The sequence below is a fragment of the Thunnus albacares genome, chromosome 11 (genome assembly GCF_914725855.1).
Source record: "Thunnus albacares chromosome 11, fThuAlb1.1, whole genome shotgun sequence".
Classification (NCBI taxonomy): Eukaryota; Metazoa; Chordata; class Actinopteri; order Scombriformes; family Scombridae; genus Thunnus; species Thunnus albacares.
The window spans coordinates 11,851,032-11,870,116 of NC_058116.1; the positions used below are offsets into that span (position 1 = coordinate 11,851,032).

At 38.0% G+C, this 19,085-nt stretch overlaps 2 protein-coding genes across 2 annotated transcripts; one reads left to right on the plus strand and one right to left on the minus strand.

Moving 5' to 3' along the window:
- Window positions 1-2,265: 2,265 nt before the first annotated feature.
- LOC122992504 (growth hormone-regulated TBC protein 1-A-like) lies at window positions 2,266-6,809 on the plus strand. Its single transcript, XM_044366326.1, has 7 exons — window positions 2,266-2,648; window positions 2,744-2,902; window positions 2,984-3,108; window positions 3,617-3,713; window positions 4,987-5,159; window positions 5,252-5,437; window positions 5,951-6,809. The coding sequence occupies exons 1-7, from the start codon at window positions 2,555-2,557 to the stop codon at window positions 6,050-6,052; spliced, it is 936 nt and encodes a 311-aa protein (XP_044222261.1). The 5' UTR covers window positions 2,266-2,554; the 3' UTR covers window positions 6,053-6,809.
- A 1,094-nt stretch (window positions 6,810-7,903) lies between these two features.
- lamp1b (lysosomal associated membrane protein 1b) lies at window positions 7,904-14,566 on the minus strand. Its single transcript, XM_044364981.1, has 6 exons — window positions 14,176-14,566; window positions 11,094-11,275; window positions 10,882-11,010; window positions 10,614-10,680; window positions 9,434-9,601; window positions 7,904-9,322 (listed from the first exon to the last, which is right to left on the minus strand). Exons 1-6 carry the CDS (start codon window positions 14,234-14,236, stop codon window positions 9,183-9,185), a joined length of 747 nt encoding a protein of 248 aa, XP_044220916.1. The 5' UTR covers window positions 14,237-14,566; the 3' UTR covers window positions 7,904-9,182.
- Between the last annotated feature and the right edge of the window lie 4,519 nt (window positions 14,567-19,085).

Consider the following 19,085-nt stretch of genomic DNA (forward strand, 5'->3'; position numbering starts at 1 on the left):
CACATGCATACAGTACATACATGCAGCTGCTTAGACAAGAGTGTGTTTCTTTTAGCAGAATTATAATGATAGCCAGACAAGTTAATGTGACTCTGTGAAACAAAGCTTTAATGTTACGTTTTTCTGAATATGATCCAGTCCTCCATGTTGTTGGTTGTTAATAATAAATAAGATTTAACAAGGTTTTTTTTTTTTTTTTATAGGACTTGGGAATAGTAACTGGGCCCATTTGATAATGATGCTTTGTGGGGAAAAAACATTGAGTTAGCTACACATTGTTCATTGTGTCTTCATTATTTCTCTGTTTGCAATTTTACTGTGTAACACATCAGCAGTATTAGATCAGGATTTCCGTAGCACTCAGAATGATGGTACAGTCATAAAGTTTGTCATTGCTGTTTTTTATTCCATGAGAAACTCAAAGCCAAATGACTTTGTTATATCGGTGCAACTTAACTGTCCGTTGTTGTTGTGCCATCTTTTGTGAAAGACCCCTAATTTGTCTCCAACATCAAAAAAGTTTTCTTTTTTATAAACAAATTTATAACAGTTAATTTTAGTCTCTAGTATACCATAGAGAATGACAAGAAAAGTGGCAGAAGGAAGTGGGTTATTTAAGCCCTCCTCCACTCAAAAATGTGTTTTGTTAATTATTCTGTCAGTTGGATGTTTGAGTTTCACTGTGCAGAATGATGAAGGCGACGTGCAGAGTATTTGCATCACAGCTGGTCTGGAGTCAGTCGAGGGCCAGCATACAACTTGGACAAGTGTGATGTGGAAACTTGAAACCGCCAGTGCACAAATACTGGAAATGACACATATTTGCATATTCATAGGCTCTGGATTTTTAATGAGGTAGAAAGAGAAGATGCCATTTTACAGATCTCATCCAGATATGAATTACAGACATAAAATACTCTGCTTGGAACAATAATGTGTCCCTAATATGTTTTTTCCACAAAAAAGTAAAATTACCTCGTAAATATCCCTAAAATGACATCAACTCCAGAATCTGTGAATATGCAAATATATTTCATCTCAGAAGTTTAACTTTTGGACACAAGATGTCTCCTACTTCACTGTAAAGTCCATTTTCAGTGTTTGTGCACTGGAGGCTCCAAGTTTCCACATAACATATGTTATGTTAACATATGTTTAATATTAGACCACGATTGGCCTTCAAACTAGTTGTGATGTCACAAATCATGCTCATGGCCCCGCCCCTAAAAAATCAGATTTTCAATGAGCACTGAGAGACTTTCCACTTCCAGCAGATGAATGTGAAAACAGTCTTCTAGTGTCAAACTCTGCATATACATCATTCTCCACAGTGAAGCTCAAACATCCAACTATAGGAACAAGAGGAAAAACCCATTTTTGAGGGGGAACTTAAAGGACATGTCAGACAAAATGTATTACTCCAAACAGAAGATTTTTAATCTTCAACCACCAAGAAGACAAGCCAAGAACAGGGCCGTAACCACAATTGAGGACACTGCGGTCGTATTTTCTGTATTGTCTCTGGAAATTTAGATTTTTGCAGTGGGAGAATTCGGATTCATGACCTCAGTATTTCTAAGATGGATTTAAAAATGTATGAAATTACTGTTGCTAATACTATTATCACCATTACTACAACTACTGCTGCCACAGTCAGCCCCACCACAACGTCATCATCACATACTGTGTATACAAGTAAACATTACTGTCCCTCTTCCTCCAACTGTTTTTTAAGCAAATAAAGCTCATACCCGTGGATGCACCTGGGTGCTTCTTAACCTAGCCCCTCCCCTCAGTAAATGCTCTCATGTAAGGTGAGACGTTTGAAACTCTGACCGCTTTGTTATTTACCTTGACAGCAGCCAGCTCTTTTACAAGGAATAAAAATGAAATAACTTCAGCAGTACAGGGTTTTTATAGCTGTGGTGGACTACTGTACCTGCAGTACTTTGTGCGCAATGGAGGGGGAAATAAAAGGAAATGCTTCATGTAATAACAGCAGTGACAGGTAAGCCTCGTGTTGATATGTGTTCTCTCAAACTGCATTTTCATCAAGTTTGTATTAGATTTCACAGCATCAAGTTGTTTTTTTTAAGACTATAATGCTTACAAAACGAGAGCTGTTACATGGTTAGATGTATTGTCATTTTCCTACCTGCTAGTTGTTATTTACATCAGCTTCTTTCCTCATCAAGTCCTTAATCTCTTATTTACCGGGCTCAGTGAAATATCATAGCAAAGTGTTGTTTGTCGAAGGAGTTTGAATTTTGCTCCTTGCCTCTAGTCCCTCTTGAAAGTAATTTAAAATTTACTAGTCACCCAGCCAGGGCATTTGATCTCCCAGCTACAGAAACCCTACCCAGTGGAGGCTGTTGTAGTGTCTGTCATCAGGGAATAGGAAAGAGAAAGAAGGGTTTCCACCCTTTCACCCTGCTGTCAGTCCTTTCATCACAGTGTTCAGTGTCATTGAGTTGTACATGGCATTGGATTCACCCCCAGCAGGATTGACCCCTATGGCTTCACGAGACATGACGATTTTGAATCCTACAAGGAAATGATGAATGAGTACGTAGCTGTCCTCAACAGAAGATCCATGAGATGGTCCAAACTTCTTCAAGGGAAACCCCATGTTGAGAAGAACTTGACAGGTATAAGAAACAACAAACACACACTGTTTTGCTTTCATGTCTTCAAGTGCTCTGCAGTTGAATTGACGTAATTTTATAAAAATCTGTTTTGGAAGTGAAGAGGTATGTGCGTAAAGGTGTGCCCAATGAGCACCGCGCCAGAGTCTGGATGGCAGCAAGTGGTGCCCAGGAACACCTGGAGAGCAACCCGGGATACTACGAGTCCCTGCTGGCCATGGAGCATGACACCAAGCTGAAGGAAACCATCCACACAGGTTTCCTTTTCATTAAAGCACACAACTTGTATCAACACATAGGTCCATACCATACTACAATTCTTCTAATTCTTTTGACAGACATGCATAGGACCTTTCCTGACAACATCCTCTTCCAGAGCAAGGCAGAGCCGGGCCTGCAGAGAGCTCTGTTCAATGTGCTGCTGGCCTACGGACACCATAATAAGGCAGTGGGGTATTGTCAGGTGAAGAAAAAGACGTCAGACTCTCCTCACACTCAACAGAACATCTGTTTACCTAAAGAACAGGATCAGCTACTTCCTTCTTATTCAAATACATGTGTGGGATTTTCCACAAATACAACATTTTTTCTGTACTGCATTTACTAATAAATGAAAGCTACCAGGTAACAGTGAATTTAATTAATTTAGTTATATTGTATAGTCACACAGTCTTTGGCTGGAGATACAACCTGAGAAATCACAATTTATACCAAATAACAGCCGAGGAGACGGGTATATACAGGTATAATTGACAGATACATAAGTAGCTGTATTCACCAGACATTCAAGTATATATTTATCACAATATATTAATGACAAAATCAATATTTACCACCTGGAAATATGTTCTTGTGTCGAGCAGAAATTCATAGTCATATATTTGGCTGCATGTGCTTTCGTCTGTAAAGTCAGTGACCCATGCCAGTGGACTCACACACAGTTAGATCATCGCTGTCTCTGTTTATTTCAGGGCATGAACTTTATCGCAGGCTACCTCATCATCATCACTAAAGATGAAGAGAAATCCTTCTGGCTCATGGATGCACTGTTGGACAGGATACTCCCAGGTAGACCTTTTTAATATTAAGACACAGTGCACGTACACACAATTATTGTAGCACAGTTCATGCAATGTGCTTTACATTAAGTGAATGTTTACCAGTAAAAATACAAGAGAGGGAATATAAAGAATGAATCAAACACATGATATTAAAAAGCATAAACATACTAAAATAAGTAATATACTCAGTTGATGTGGCTAGAGCTGAAACGATTAACAGTTTTGTCGATCCACAGAACATTAGCCTCAAACTATTTTGATAATCGATTCATCACTTTTTAAAGAAAATTTTACAAAATTACCTGGTTCCAGTTTCTCAGATATGGATATTTTCTGGTTACTTTTAGTCCTCTATGATAATAAATTTAATATTTTTGGGTTGTGGACTGTTGGTTGGGACAAAACAAGACATTTGAGGATGTCTTATTGGGCTTTAGAATAGAGAAAATAATCTGCAGATTAATCAATAATGAAAATAATTGTTAGTTGTGGCCCTATATGTAGCAGACCTCATAGAGATGTTATAGACAAGAAGCAGAAAGTCTGTGGATGTGTTGGCTCTACCAGGGACATAATTTGGCAGCCTTATAATTTGAAAAATCAATTACATCGAATTAAATTAGTTGGAAGAAGTGTAGGTACCTTAAAACAGTGAGCTCTTTGCTTAGCTGCAGTTAAAGCAGCAGCAGCAGCATTTTACACAAGTACAGACTTTTAGACTAGTATAAATGTTTGGGCAGAACTAAGAGCAATACAGTACAGAAATTACGCCTATCTGCAACAAAGACCTGCACATTTTCTTGTTTATATGTGAAAGAAAGACAAGATGATGCAACTATTTCCCATATATGTAGCTATAAAGTCAGATTCATAATAATATTCAAATTAATTTGCATGTTGTGGAGTATCCTGTTTGTCTCTTTGCTTCCTTAATCTGCCTCCGTTTTATCATGGCTCACTAGGAGCATCCTAACCCTGATGTCATTAACTGATTTGTAAAGTAATGAGCAAAGCTAAAATATTTCTGAAGTAATCACTATATAAAGTTGTGTGTCAACAGCAAAGCAGTGCATCCCATTAGTGCCGTTGTAATATAAAAGGCTGAGTAGTAGTGGACCAAGGTTGGAGCCTTGTGGCACTCCACATGAACCAATAATTCACACAAGAAATTCAAGACTGATTAAAAAAGATAAAAAATCTGAGACTTTGATCTGATCTGAGACAAAAGAGTTTAGACTGACAAACATGAACTCCTCTACTATAAATGCACGTTATTGTAGACTATTACAGCCCGGCCATGATGGGGCTGAAGACCGACCAGGAGGTTCTTGGGGACTTGGTGAAGACTAAAGCACCTGCAGTAGGCCAGCTCATGGACCAGTATCCCGGCATATGGACCCTTTTGGTGTCACGCTGGTTCATCTGCCTCTTCATTGACATACTCCCAATTGAGGTGAAAATTTGCATTATAGACAAATCAGGAATTCATGGAGATGTCGAAGTGCATTATTTTACAGACCTCTGTCCTGCTTCCTGTACTTGCAGACGGTTCTGCGGGTCTGGGACTGTCTTTTCTATGAAGGCTCCAAGGTGCTTTTCCGTGTGGCGCTGACTCTCATCCTTCACCACCAGCCTGAGATCCTGAGAGCTCGTTCTTTGCCCGATGTGTGTGAGTGTTTCAAACAGATCACCTGTGGAGCTTTCACTCTGGACTGCCACACCTTCATGCAGGTACATAATTGTATTATTGGTTTACACTACTCTGTGTTTTTATACTAAAGCAACATTATTATCAGAACATTCTAGTGCTAAGTACTAATTTATCTAACACTACCAAACATCACATTTTTCAAGATGAGGAAAGATTCACTACTATGAAAACTGGTAGAAAATGCAAACTAACAAGGGACAGAGTGGTGCATCTTTCCTGAGAAACATCTTTGACTTAGCTCATCTGGGTAAGCTCACACAGAGAATAGATGTACTACTCAGAAAAGGTGGTGTCATGACTCATCTTCATCCTTTTCATGGATTATGACACATTTAACCACTCCCTGGAATGTCTTTCAAGGTGCGTTAATTGTTAATCATTAATCGATCAATTGATCATTAATTATGGTTTGTGGAGTATGAATGGAATAAATGGCTCCATGTAAACACAGCTTTTATGTGCATGCCTCTTTAAAAGAATAATCATAAACTTTTGTCAGTTCAGTGATGTTTACCTTAATTCTGTTTTTGCAGAAAATCTTTGCAGAACCTGGCAGTCTGTCTATGGCAACTATTGATAAACTGAGAGACAAATTCAGACAACGAATCCAGGAGGAGGAATCTAGACAGCCGTGAAGTTTTGGATCCACCATTTTCCACTGGACTGTAACGGCTTTCAGTCATTAACACTACTATCAGCAACCGTATATTCCTGTGTAGGGCTGGGCAATACATTGATATTATATCTATATCGTAGTATGAGACTAGATATCGTCTTAAATTTTGGATATCATTTTATTGTGATATGACATAAATGTTGTCTTTTCCTGGTTTTAAAGGCTGCATTTTAGTAAAATGATGTAATTTTGTGCATTTTCCAGACTGTTCTAGTTGTTCTATTATTTGTCTTTACACACTTAGTCATTACGTCCACATTACTGATGATTATCAAAAATCTCATTGTGTAAATATTTTGTTAAAGCACCAATAGTCATCCCTACAATACTGTTGCACTATCTATATCGAGGTATTCGGTCAAAAATATTGGTATTTCATTTTTTTGTCCTTATTGCCCAGCCCTACTCCTATGATAAGCAAGCTATTTTACACTGAATGTCTGAAATACATGCTGAAGCTTCTGAATTGATGCCAGTGTTTTTGAACCTTGTCTATTTCTGAGGGTCTTTTTCGTTCCTCAGAATATTTTTGCTGCTATAGATACTTCAAGATCATCACACCTGTCACCTTGTATTTTAAATCTGTCATGTTTATTACCCTTAGTATTTGCTTTGTCACAGTGGAAAACAGTAGTTGTGAGAATCTTACTTACTGTGAAAACTGTCAAGTGTCCAGTGGAAAAGGGGAGTTAATCTCTCGTGCACTAACTGTCCATTTCTCTTGATGAATTAAAAATAAGATGTTTTAAATTTGGTGTGGCAACTGCTGTCTTAATTTACAGATCCTGGTGTTGAACTCTTTCTTGTTAACATTAAGCCAAAGAAAGGTAAGAAGAAGTAATTTCAGTGTTACATGATAGTCTTCAACAACAGTTAATTCAGTATGCTGAGGCCAGAAACTTCCTGTTGCTGTGGATTCAGAGACATGGACTGAATGTGTGTAAATAATGTTTCAGTCACAAGAAAATCAAACTCTTTCAGACAAAATGCTCATTCAGATCCCAGTTGCAAAAAAGCAATGAAGAATCAGGGGTGTGTTCCAGAGGCAGGTGTTTGCTTTCCTTTGCTGAGTAAAACCTAGAATCACCTCAAATTCAAAACCTAAACTAAAGTAAATACACTTGGTTTTATTCAGATAACTCAGTGCTCCACATGCTTCTTCTAAAAGGCCCCATGTGCCTCAGGACTGGTGTAACAGTCGACCACCATGTTTGTCCAACACCTTCCCCCACCCTGCATACACAGGCTGAACTGCTTGAAAAGAAAAAAATGAGAATGGACCAAGAACTGTACTTTGTTGTTTTAGCTGTGTGTATGCCAAACATGATAAAACTATACATTACCAACACACTGTGGTTCTGAGTCCTGTTGGCAGAAAACCTGCAAGACTAAAAACTACTGAAATTAAACTTTATCTAAACTTCAGACTAAAACTGTGGGTTAACTAATAAAGAATCAGTAATCATTTATTCTGACTCTTTACACAATGCTGTTGTAATTTAGCCTTTGTTATATGGAAACAATGTGTATAGGCCCATTTCACCCAGTAAGTCATAACAGTGGAACAGTGAGCCAGAAGGCACTATACCTGAAACTGAAGCAGCTAAATTATTATTATTTACACCTGTGTTTTTCCTACTGGGACATGTCAAAATGTCTTTGAATTAATTTAATACATTTCCAATGTTCAGTATTACAGTTCCTCTCAAATACAGTACGTCCACTTCTAATGAGTCCAAACAAACGGGGCCGTCCAGGAACAGGTTTTACTGATGGAACTGACTAAAGGCAAAACAAAAAGACAAACAGCCTCTTTCATTCACTTTTATTGACCTGTGACGCCTTTAGAAAACATTTCAAATGATCCATTAAAACCACATTAAATCACTACATGGGTATTTAGATGAGGGAGGGGAGGAAAAACATAAAAAACATAAATATCTGTACTTTCTCCTATTACATCAAACAATGCATATTTATGGTAATAATAGTTCTGTACATGAAGGCTATGTGAGACACAGAGAAAATGTCCCAAACATGGCAGCACACAGTGTCAGTGAGTGAGTGAGGGAGTGAGTACCTCTGTGGTTATTGGCTTTACTTTAATCCCATCTCTGTTACAGCTGGGAAGGCACTGATGAACACTGACCAGAGCGTTTTGGCCATTTTTAATCATTACCAGGGGCTGTTTCCAAGGACTCTAGTGCAACTTCTTTCACTACAGCAACCAAAATCCCAAGTAAGCCCATTTTCAGGGACACAAAAACAAACAAACATAACCACCCAGTGGAATATAACGAATCAACATTATTATGTTTCTACAGTGATGTCCTGAGCTTAAGCCAAATGTGCTATTTTTATAGACCGATTAAGCAATCCCTGGTGTATGTGTGTATATTGTAACAGCAGAATCCAAAAGGAGTGGCTACTATCCCCTGAAGGAATAGTTTTGGGAAATCCTCCTCCTCATAAAGAACAGGTTAGTGTTTGTTAACTGTGGTACAGTATGTTCTCTAGAATACGTTTACTTGAGCTAAATGTAGAGTTGCAGGATAAAATGTCAGACCTTTGCTGTGTGACGTTAAGCAGCCAGTAATTTTCCCTTTATAGTAACAAACCTCCTTAATGTTGATACCACTAAAATGGTTATCCGGAAACAGATAAACAATAAGAAAAGCTACAGTAGCAATTCCCTCAAATCCCACAATCCCTCAAAATTCATTTTTCACAAAAATCATAAATAGTACAATACAATTTGAGGACTCTCATGGACCCTTTGATCCATCCTCTTCTATACATGGTACCGGTTAAGAGTTTTTCTTCATTACAATCTTCTAACAAAGTCCCTTTTTTATGGAAAGAGCGAGTCAGTTCAGAAAGCGCATATCAACCTCCAACCAACTCCACAAAGTGATAATGACTAGTGTTACCGATGAGGGCAGAATAGAAGCACACACACAGAGAGAGAGGCAGGGAGTTGAGGGATGGAGGAGGACAATGTAGAGTGTTAAGTCTTGTAAAACAGTGGTTAATTGCAAGGGTGGGATAGCGCACTCTGGCCTCTGGGGACGTGTGAGAGACACGCCACCTCAGATGGTCTGGTAGCCCGCATGGCTCCTCTTCCTGCCAATGAGGTAGGCCAGGAGCACGATGAGGACGAGACCAGCTAAAGCTGCTCCAACTATGATGGGGATCAACATGTCGTCTTCATCCAGCTGACACTCCTCAGCTGAGAGAGAAAAGAGAGGACAAATTAGATCAGAGAAGCAGCGGATTCATTTCATCATATTCTACTTGAGAATAAGAAAATCATCTCTTTTTAATGACAGAATGTGTCTACCTGCTCCGAACTGATCTCCAGTGAGGCCGAAGGGCTGCACCTGCACCTGGAAGGTGTTGATGGACAAATCTTGAGCTACATCAAGAGTTTGTTCCTCACGGCACATGTATGAGTAGCCCAGGGTGCCTCGCAGGTAGTCCAGACTGCCATTATGGGCTGAGAAGGGCTCTGTGACAGAGGACAGAATGAGGAATGAAAAGACAAGACAGAGGTTTCTGGTATTTAATGTGATAAAACCTACTCAGCAGAATAATTTTACATTATTTATACTGAAACTGTTGGTTTTAAATTATTTTTATTTCCGTACTCCGCTTTCTTTTGTATCTATTGATGTGTTTATGTTTACATGTTGTGTTCATGTGCTTCTATCTAATCTTTTATCCTGTTGCACTGCTGAAAAATCAATTGTCCCTTGAGGACAAATAAAGTAAATGATTGATTGATAAAGACAGTGAAGTGAAAATACATTGTCCAAGTTCTGATTCTGTGCTCAAGTTAATTGTTTAGTTATCTCTTGGTGTTTGTCAAAATGTCATTTTTTTAGTGTTTTATCTCAAAATCCATCTTTTCTCTTCATCTCATCCTGCCCTCAGGGGCTATACATAAATGTATTCAATCAAATGTGATTTAGGGTCAACTTGTTAACCCCGCTCGTCACACAAAACGGCACTTAACCACTGAGGTCTAATTTAAATTCACTTATGAGATCCAATCAGATGTTAAGGATTTGATTTAAATATATAATACATATTCTATATTATCAGCAGTTTTCCACAGCTGCTGTGTTTGATTACGTCATATTAGACGGGTGTTATATATTAATTTATTTTTATTATATATATTTTTTCAGGCATTTCAGTGTAGATTTAATGCATCAAGGTGTGAAAATGTGTGTTTAAGATAAAGATATGAGGGTCTGTAAAAATAACATTCACTGTTTGACAACCTTCGGTGTATAAATAAAAAATATTTTAACACCAAATTACCGTCAATTATAGTATGATATATGTTGTCTAACATATTGGTTTAGGATCTGGTGCATGTTTAGATGTTTTTTGTTTATGTTACAGTTGTGGTGCCACCTTTCCCTCATTTTGAGCCAGAAAAACTGAGCAGTGGATTAAGATCACAGCATAGATTGAACACTAGCATGCGATACTGGGAGGAAGAATTTTCTTACCTTTCACGTCTGGCAAAACTGCTGACAGAGACACTTCATTCAAGTGGTACTTGTTGGATGTAGTATTCTGGAGGAAAAGTCAGTAACACTGCAGTCAAGCAAATGAACCAGTTTACTTTAAAACTCCAGCTGCCATCTAGTGGTTGTTTTAGAAAGTACTAGATGAAAATAAAACCGCCTGCAAGTTGGCAAGTGGATGAAAACTATGATCCTTTTTTTTTTATGCACAAGGTTTGGAATTACGTAACAGTGACGGCAGAGCTCTTACCAGAGTGAAGAAAAAGGTGAGGTTGGTTTTCTCTGCATCTGTGGTGAGGTGCAGAGAGGCAGCGTCTGGGGCACATGAACCAGAGCTCTTTGTCACATTGGGCTGAAGGTTCACAACATCCTGCACAGTCTGTACATGAATGACGTCACATTTAGTATTTCAGACATGTCAAAGTATTCAGACGACCGCTGAGTGTTTGTATTTATAGGCACCTTATTCAGGGAAGCAGAGCTGTAGGTGATGTTGAGCTGGAGGCCCATGGATGCCAGTAAACAGACCGTGCCGTTGCTGCTGGTGACCTTGTAGTTTCCCCTATCAGGTCTGCCGGGGTCCTTGTGTGGTGGAGCAGTCGCTGGTGGGGCAACAGTCGCAAAACTCTGGTGCAGGGCAGCAGCTGCAAGAGGTATTCAGTTAGGAGTCAAGCACTACAAAGACCTAAAGTGTTATTAAATAATGTCTAATTATAGTAATGTCTTTTCACAAGCTTTTTTTGCATATACTTCCCCATTTCTGTCCAGCAGTGTTTATCTGATAATCAGAGTCTGTATCTGTTAATCAAAACAAACTGGGCCTTCCTCTGTACTAAATTCAGGTGAGTAAAATTTGCTGTGTTTATCTGAGCGTTGTTTTTTCGGTTCCAAAACTTAGACATACCTGCGCCTCTCACGCTTGGCCCAGTTAAAGGCATCAGACTTCCTGGTTTTTTGGCTGCGAGATAAACACTCAAACAGGTATTTGGTCCCTGACTGTTAAAGGCATCACCAGAAAACACGAACATTGCCACTTCCAGACTCGACACACAGGGCGGTCAGTTTCGGAGCAGCTCAAAGTGGCAAAATTAAAGTTCTGAGTTGACACAGTGTGTCTTACACCATGATGGGTTATGATATGTGGGATAGTCCTATTGCAATGTAAACATTTTATTAAACCAATGTTGCAAGACTCCAATTTGTTGAAAATTGACCTACTAATGTAAAGCAAACATGAGCCAATTGTATGACTTATCCACGAAAACTGTCAAATAATCATTAACTGGATAATAAAGAAGGCAACATATGAATTTAACTTTCATATTTCCCACTTGGTTGTTGCCTACGTGGTGCGCTTGGTTTATATGTACACGTGTTAAGACGGCACCACTTCATCAGTGGTGAAAGAAAAATAATTACACCTTCTAATTGACGACCGCATAATGTCAAAATACTCTCTTACAAGAGGTGATGAAGTGATACGAGAGCTCAGAGGCCTGAAGTGACTTTTAAACCACAGTATCGGTGCTTGAGTCAGATCTGTGAAAATGATGTCACTGATGTTGATAGACACAGCTTACAGCTTTCCTGTCAGTGTACCAGCGAGTGGCTTGAACTGGTCTAAACCACTATTCGTTCAGGGCGTTTCTACCCTGAAGTCACTGAATCTCACACGCACTTAGTGGGTTGTACAGTGGTGTAGTTTAGGAGCCTCAGTCATTTGTGACTGCACAAGAAAAGTTATTGTAATAGGAGTAGATTTGGTTGCTGCAACAGTATATAAAACACACATGGACAATTATATGTACCCTACACTTACACTCTATATTCTCTCTACACTATATTCTGTAAAAATCGATTTGGACAAAGCTACTGACTTAAGGTCAAAGACAAAATCCAGCCTGTTATCTTCATAGCAAGTCTTTTGGATGACTTTTGTTTAGTTTTAAGTCCAATATTTCCTATCAAGACAAGCAATATTATCCGTAAGCAGTGGAAAATGAGAGCCACCTGGGTCACAGTGGGAGGACTGAACAAATGATCCTGTGTGTGATATGTACCACACTATTATAGGTGTGGCTTCATGTCTAACGTAGTATACATCAGTGCAATTTATTTTACCAGCAGATGGCAATATACATACACTGTTTGATATGAAGCTTCCAGCAATTAACCTGTTTCCAACAGAGTGCATCAGGAACCCTCAATGCTTCAGAAACTTTACATCTAAAAGTCATGCAATACAAATGTTACTTGCAGATTTACAGATGTATCGTCTGCCTTTGATTCTCCAACTCAAAGTACTCATTAGGTAGAAAAATGGCACTTTTCACACCGTTATATTATTATTATATAAAGTAATTTATGTTATTGGATCATCATTATTGATGCACTTAAGATATAAAATGTAAAAATCTGTCAATATTACCTCATTACAAGCACATAATATTGGAATATACAATACAGTGGTTGAGTTTAAGTTACATTTTGCAGTACAGAACTGTCAAATACACAATATGTTTGAGGTCCATCAGAAACAGCGTCTCCATTACAAAGTTTGTCCACCAGAGAGCACTCACAAGTTCATTTTTCAACTATAAAATGTCTCTTTCACTCCATGTATTGGTCACAATTATTTGATACATTTAGGGGATGCTTATCAAAAATGTTTGTTTATGTTCTAGTTCCTGTAAAAAAAAAAAAAGAAAGAAAGAAAAAAAGAATACCAGCTGACCTGTTATCAAAACAGGATCAGGATATCATAGTAAGTACAGATGTCAGATAGCCTAAATATAGTGGGGCAGAAGTAGCATAAATTGAAAATACTGCAGTACAGTTCACAAGAGGATTTTACACAGGAGGTACAGTTTTCTCGTCCTGAGGAGAACTACTCAGCCTGTTATCTTTCCAGTGATTAAACTCTGATAATGTCATCATGAGTTAACTTAGTTTGGGCTTCATACACATTTCGAACAGTAAGCATGCGTTGAAAACTGGAGGTGTGAGCTTAGAAAGAAGTGGGCATTTAGGAGGTGAATTATGGGAATTGTAGGATCCAAAATTTTTGGAGCTTAACCCATACTGGAGATGAACAGACAGGAAATAGTCGGCCCCTGCTGATCGATTGTGACCACTCTCTATCTCATCAGTTTTTACACATTGTTAAAGATGAAACCAGTGTAACCAGTGTAACCAGTTACATGCTGCACTAATGCTTCAGTGTTAATGCTCTAATGAGGCCATATATAATAATATATCAATCAGAGAGACCAAACCACTAGTTTTACAGCAATACTTTAAGTACATTTTGCTGTCAATACTTATATACATTTACTTAAGTAACGTTAGGATTTTTCATGCAGGACTTCCGCTTGTAATGGAGTATTTTTACATTGCTGTATATCTCCCACCACTGCTTAGGTAACAGTGTTGTTTTTCTACTGTCAGGTTATCTGTGACCTTCGGAGTTGGTAACGTTACGTTAACTGTTTACGTCGCGAGGTAGCCGTTAACTTATTGTCCGATTAGCCAAACTAATACTTACCTAAAATCAAGTGTAACGTTACTGTCAGGCATCGTGACTGGACACCGCCGATCTGCGTCATGTTTCTCTGGTTTTCTCTCCGGTGGTTTCAGTGTTTGTCAGGTCGAAAATCACAGCAACACAACCGCAGACAGGACGGAGCGAAGCTAGGCTGTGCTATGCTAACGTTAGCGTCACAACAACAACAGTCTGGAGAACAATAAGAGTCGAGCGCACTGATGCAGCGACGCGACAAAACGCTGTTCTTCGTAACGAAATCTAGCTACTGACGTCTGTGGCTAACTTCTTCTGTCTATGTATGCCAACTGTGAGGTGAATGTTTCTTGGCTGAAACGCTTTATCATCGCCACCACTGCAAACGCTGACATCTGGATCACGTGACAGACGCTTTAAGAAACACCCAGAGAGTCACGTGACGGAGAGCTGCTTAAAGTTCACATTTTACCGAGCAATGCTGCAGTGGTGGAAGAAGTATTCACATCCTTTATATAAGTAAAAGTACCAATACAGTAATGTAAAAATACTCCATTACAAGTAAAGGTCCTGCATGAAAAATCCTACTTAATCAAAAGTACATAAGTATTAGCAACAAAATGTACCTAAAGTATTGTAGTAAAAGTAGTGATTTGGTCCCTCTGACTGATTTATTATTGTATATGACATCATTAGATTATTAATACTGAAGCATCAATGTGTAAACAGCATGTTACTGTTGTAGCTGCTGGAGGTGGAGCTAGTTTCAACTACTTTATATACAGTTAGCTAGTTTAGTTCAGTGGTTCCCAATCTAGGGGTTGGGCCCCTCCAAAAGGTCACCAGATAAATTTGAGGGGTCGTGAGATGATTAATGGGAGAGGAAGGAAGAAAAAACAAAGTTCTGATACACAAATCTGTTTTCAGATTTGATCTGTTTTCTGTTTTTGGACTGTTTCTCTAATCTTTGATTTTTGGTGAAATGTTGGATCATTTGCACATTTATTGAAATGAAAACATGTGAGAAGTTCAGAGGGATAAATCACTATTTGATGGAGCTGTCAACAACTCATAGACATCTGAAATGTGACCCCGACGACACACTGCTTTTAGTAAGACGTCAAAAGCCAAAAAGGTTGGAAACCACTGGTCTCATTTTTAACAATTTGTTGTATTTTAAAAGCTTGTCATTGTGTCAAATCATCATCTGAAAAATAACTAAAGCTGTCAAAAATTGTAGTGGAGTAGAAAGTACAGTATTTCCCTCTGAAATGTAGTAGAGTGGAAGTATAAAGTAGCTTCAAATGGAAATACTCAAGTAAAGTACAAGTACCTCAAAATTGTACTTGAGCACAGTACTTGAGTAAATGTACTTAGTTACTTTCCATCACTGCAGTACTGATATGCACATATGTATGTTTAGTTATTGGTCAATGTCATTATTCCTCCTGTCCTTACTGGCCTTTACCTGACCTAACTTCAATGTGAGAAAGAGGGAACAAAGTCCAGTCCACCATCTGTGCAAAAATGCATTCAGAAGTTCAAACAAAGATAATATGGGACTTAGTCAAATTAAGTGGGTATCTTTTATGTCATATACTTAATTAACAGAACCATAATGTACATACAACATACGTGCAAACAAAAGTGATTATACCAGGGATATAGACAGCTGATATAGTACTGTGCAAACATTTAGATTCTTATCCATTATGCAATACTATCAGGGAGGCATCTGATCGGTCCCATATTAATTCAGCAGCATGACAATGACCCAAATCATTCAGCCAGAGTAATAAAGAACTAGTGACACAAAGAACAAGGAGTCCTGCAACAGATGGTTTGGACACCACAGAGTCCTGATCTCAACAACATGGAATCTGTGTGGGATTTCATGAAGAGACAGAAGCAACTGAGTTGCCTAAATCCACTGAAGAATTGTGTCAACTTCTCTAAGATGCAGGAACAACCGACCTGCCAAGTAACTCAAAAAACTGTGTGCATGTGCACCGAGGAGACCTGCTGCTGTTTTAAAGGCAAAGTGTGGTCATAACAAATATTGATTTCATTTCGGTTTCTTCTGTTTACTGAACTTTGTATGAAGTTAATTGATAAATAAAAGCTATTTGTGGCATTATTTTTCACTTTACTTTTAGTGCCTAAAACTTGCACGGTACTGTACATTTTTCCATGTAAAAATAAAAAAGTTAAAGAAATACACTATGTGCAAAAACATGGCTATAAGCTTTGATTGCCTTCTTGTTTTTACTGTATTTAATTGCGGTGCCATGTTCAGATGGTTCTTGACAAAAGTGTCTGAAGTTTGGTTTGGAGTCTGTCAAGTCAAATCAAGTCAATTTCTATTTGTATAGCCCAATATCACAAATCATAAATTTGCCTCAAGGGGATTTACAATCCGCACAGCAATATAACATCCTCTGTCCTTGAACCCTTAATCCATTTCTTTTTATTTATGTGAAATTTCCCCATTTATAAAACCAACTGCATGAAAAAAATAAAATCTTTGTCCATCTAAACAAAGTAATATAAATGTCGTCATCCTGTGATCATTCACTCGTGTCCTCCTCATAAAATGTTCAATGTCCATCCAGAATAGTTTTGTGTAAATAAAATGACAAAACAAATGGCAAATATTTTCTCTTTCTAATCCACAGAGTTCACAAGAATATTCAATCTCCAGTCTAAACTTCTCCAAAATCCTAAAACAAACTATAATTACCTTATTATTAACACAATATCACCAGTTAACCATATATATTTATGCCAGTTCAACTCTCCATAAAGGGATGCCCAAAAACATCTCGCTGGGGGAAGAATGTCAGACAGACCCTCATGGCTATAGGGATGTTGAAAGTACATATAATCTGCACTTTATTCTTATCTTTTCTCTATTCAGCTTCTTTATTTGTGTGCATACATACAGACTTATTTATACTTTAACTTCAGTAAATAAATATTATGTCACTTCACACACCTACCCCACTTCACTTCAGAGTGAAGTTCTGTTCTTTTTAATACACTAAGATCAGTTGTATGTTATTTCAGGGTATTTTAGATAAAATACAAGTGTAAATTCAAATGTATTAGATCTCAATATCATTGTTTATCTATTAGTTGCCCTCCAAAGTTAGTCTTTTTAGTATTAAATTCCTTCTTTGTGTTTCTCCAAACAGTTTCTCCAAACAGCAACAAAACTACATGCAGCTCACAGCACAATCTATTAACTAACTAACAGGGTCCAGAGAACGTGAGCATGTAATTAAAGGTCCTGTAAGGTCACGCCTCAGTCAGAAGTCCCTGAACATTTCACACACAGTTGTTAAAATTGAGTCTCCTCTCTGTGCTACTTCAACCGACCACTTCTCTGCCTGCAAGTTTCCTTTAGTGTCACAGATCAGTGTGATTATGCAACACTTTGGAAAGATGCAGAGGTCTCGTGTGTGTAACCCCTTCCTCTACACAGACAAACACGAACATTTAAGTATCATAAGGGCAACTTATCTTTTGACCTTTTTAACATGCAGTCACTTAAACAGGCTTTTACTGGCTCCAAATGTCAAATCAATTTTTCTGCAGCCTTCTGATCGACTATCCACATTTCTCCCTTTGATTGTTAAACTGAAAGACACAGTTTGCACGCCATAATCTGTACAATCAGATTTTTACTCTCTGCTTGATAACTTTAATCTGTTTGGCATATTTTTAGATACATGAAAGTGACAAAGACTTCCGCATTTTAAAGTTTGTTTGGTCCCTTAAGTACCTCAGAAAAGAATGTTGACTGGTTTATGCTTAAAGAAACAAAATTCACCTTAATTAGGATTAATTGTATTTTCCTTTGCAAGACATTGTTGTCTTTCTTAAAAGATAATACACTTATAAAAGCATAATTTGCACTACAATACATATCGTGAGTTTCATCGAAATGTTATGATTTTCAAGAAAATCCAGCACAATAAACCATTTCAGTAACACTTCATTTTAGTATTTGTACGCAGTATAGCACTTAATAGTTTAAAACACACTGTAATGTATTTGTAAGCCAATACAAGGACATATTATGTATGTTTATTATTGCATTTGTCAACAGCTCCAACTTCTCCTGTGAAGCCTCCAAGCTGGTGAATAACCAGTTAATGAATAGTTTATAATGAAGTATAACGTAGCTGTAATCATGTATAATCATATATTTAATATATTAATAGTTGATACACATGAAAAATCTTTCACATGCAGGTTTAAAATGTGTTAAGAACTCAAGTAGAAACACTTAAAATGTCCTTAAAAATGCTTACAACCACATTATAGTGTGATATAAACAATTGATTGAATACCGCTTATGATATTATATTCGGTCAATTTTGATTGTTCACTTAAAGGATCAGTGTGTAGGATTTAGTGGCATCTAGTGGTGAGGTTGCAACCAACTGAATCCCCCTCCTCTTCCAAGTGTGTCGGAGAACCCACGGTGGCCACGAAACTCACGAAAAACGTGAAAGGCCCTCTCTAGGGCCAGTGTTTGGTTTGTCTGTTCTGGGCTACTCTAGAAACATGGCGGTGCAACATGGCGGGCCTCGTGGAAGAGGACCTGCTCCCTATGTAGATATAAGGGGCTCATTCTAAGGTAACGAAAACACAACTTTTCTTATTTTCAGGTGATTATACACTAATTAAAACCTACTCATGAATATTATATTCCTTTTCCACCACATGCATTCAGCTAGATGCCCATAAATTCTACACACTGCACCTTTAAAATTTTAATAGTTTACTAGAAGAAGTTTACTCGTCTTTTATTTCACTGTCGGATAACGGTGAAGGTCTGTTTTAAAAAGGTGTCCTGCTTGTACATATAAAGCATTCTTCTCGCTGCACAATCAAACAGAATATCCGAAGCAGCTGAACATGACACAGTC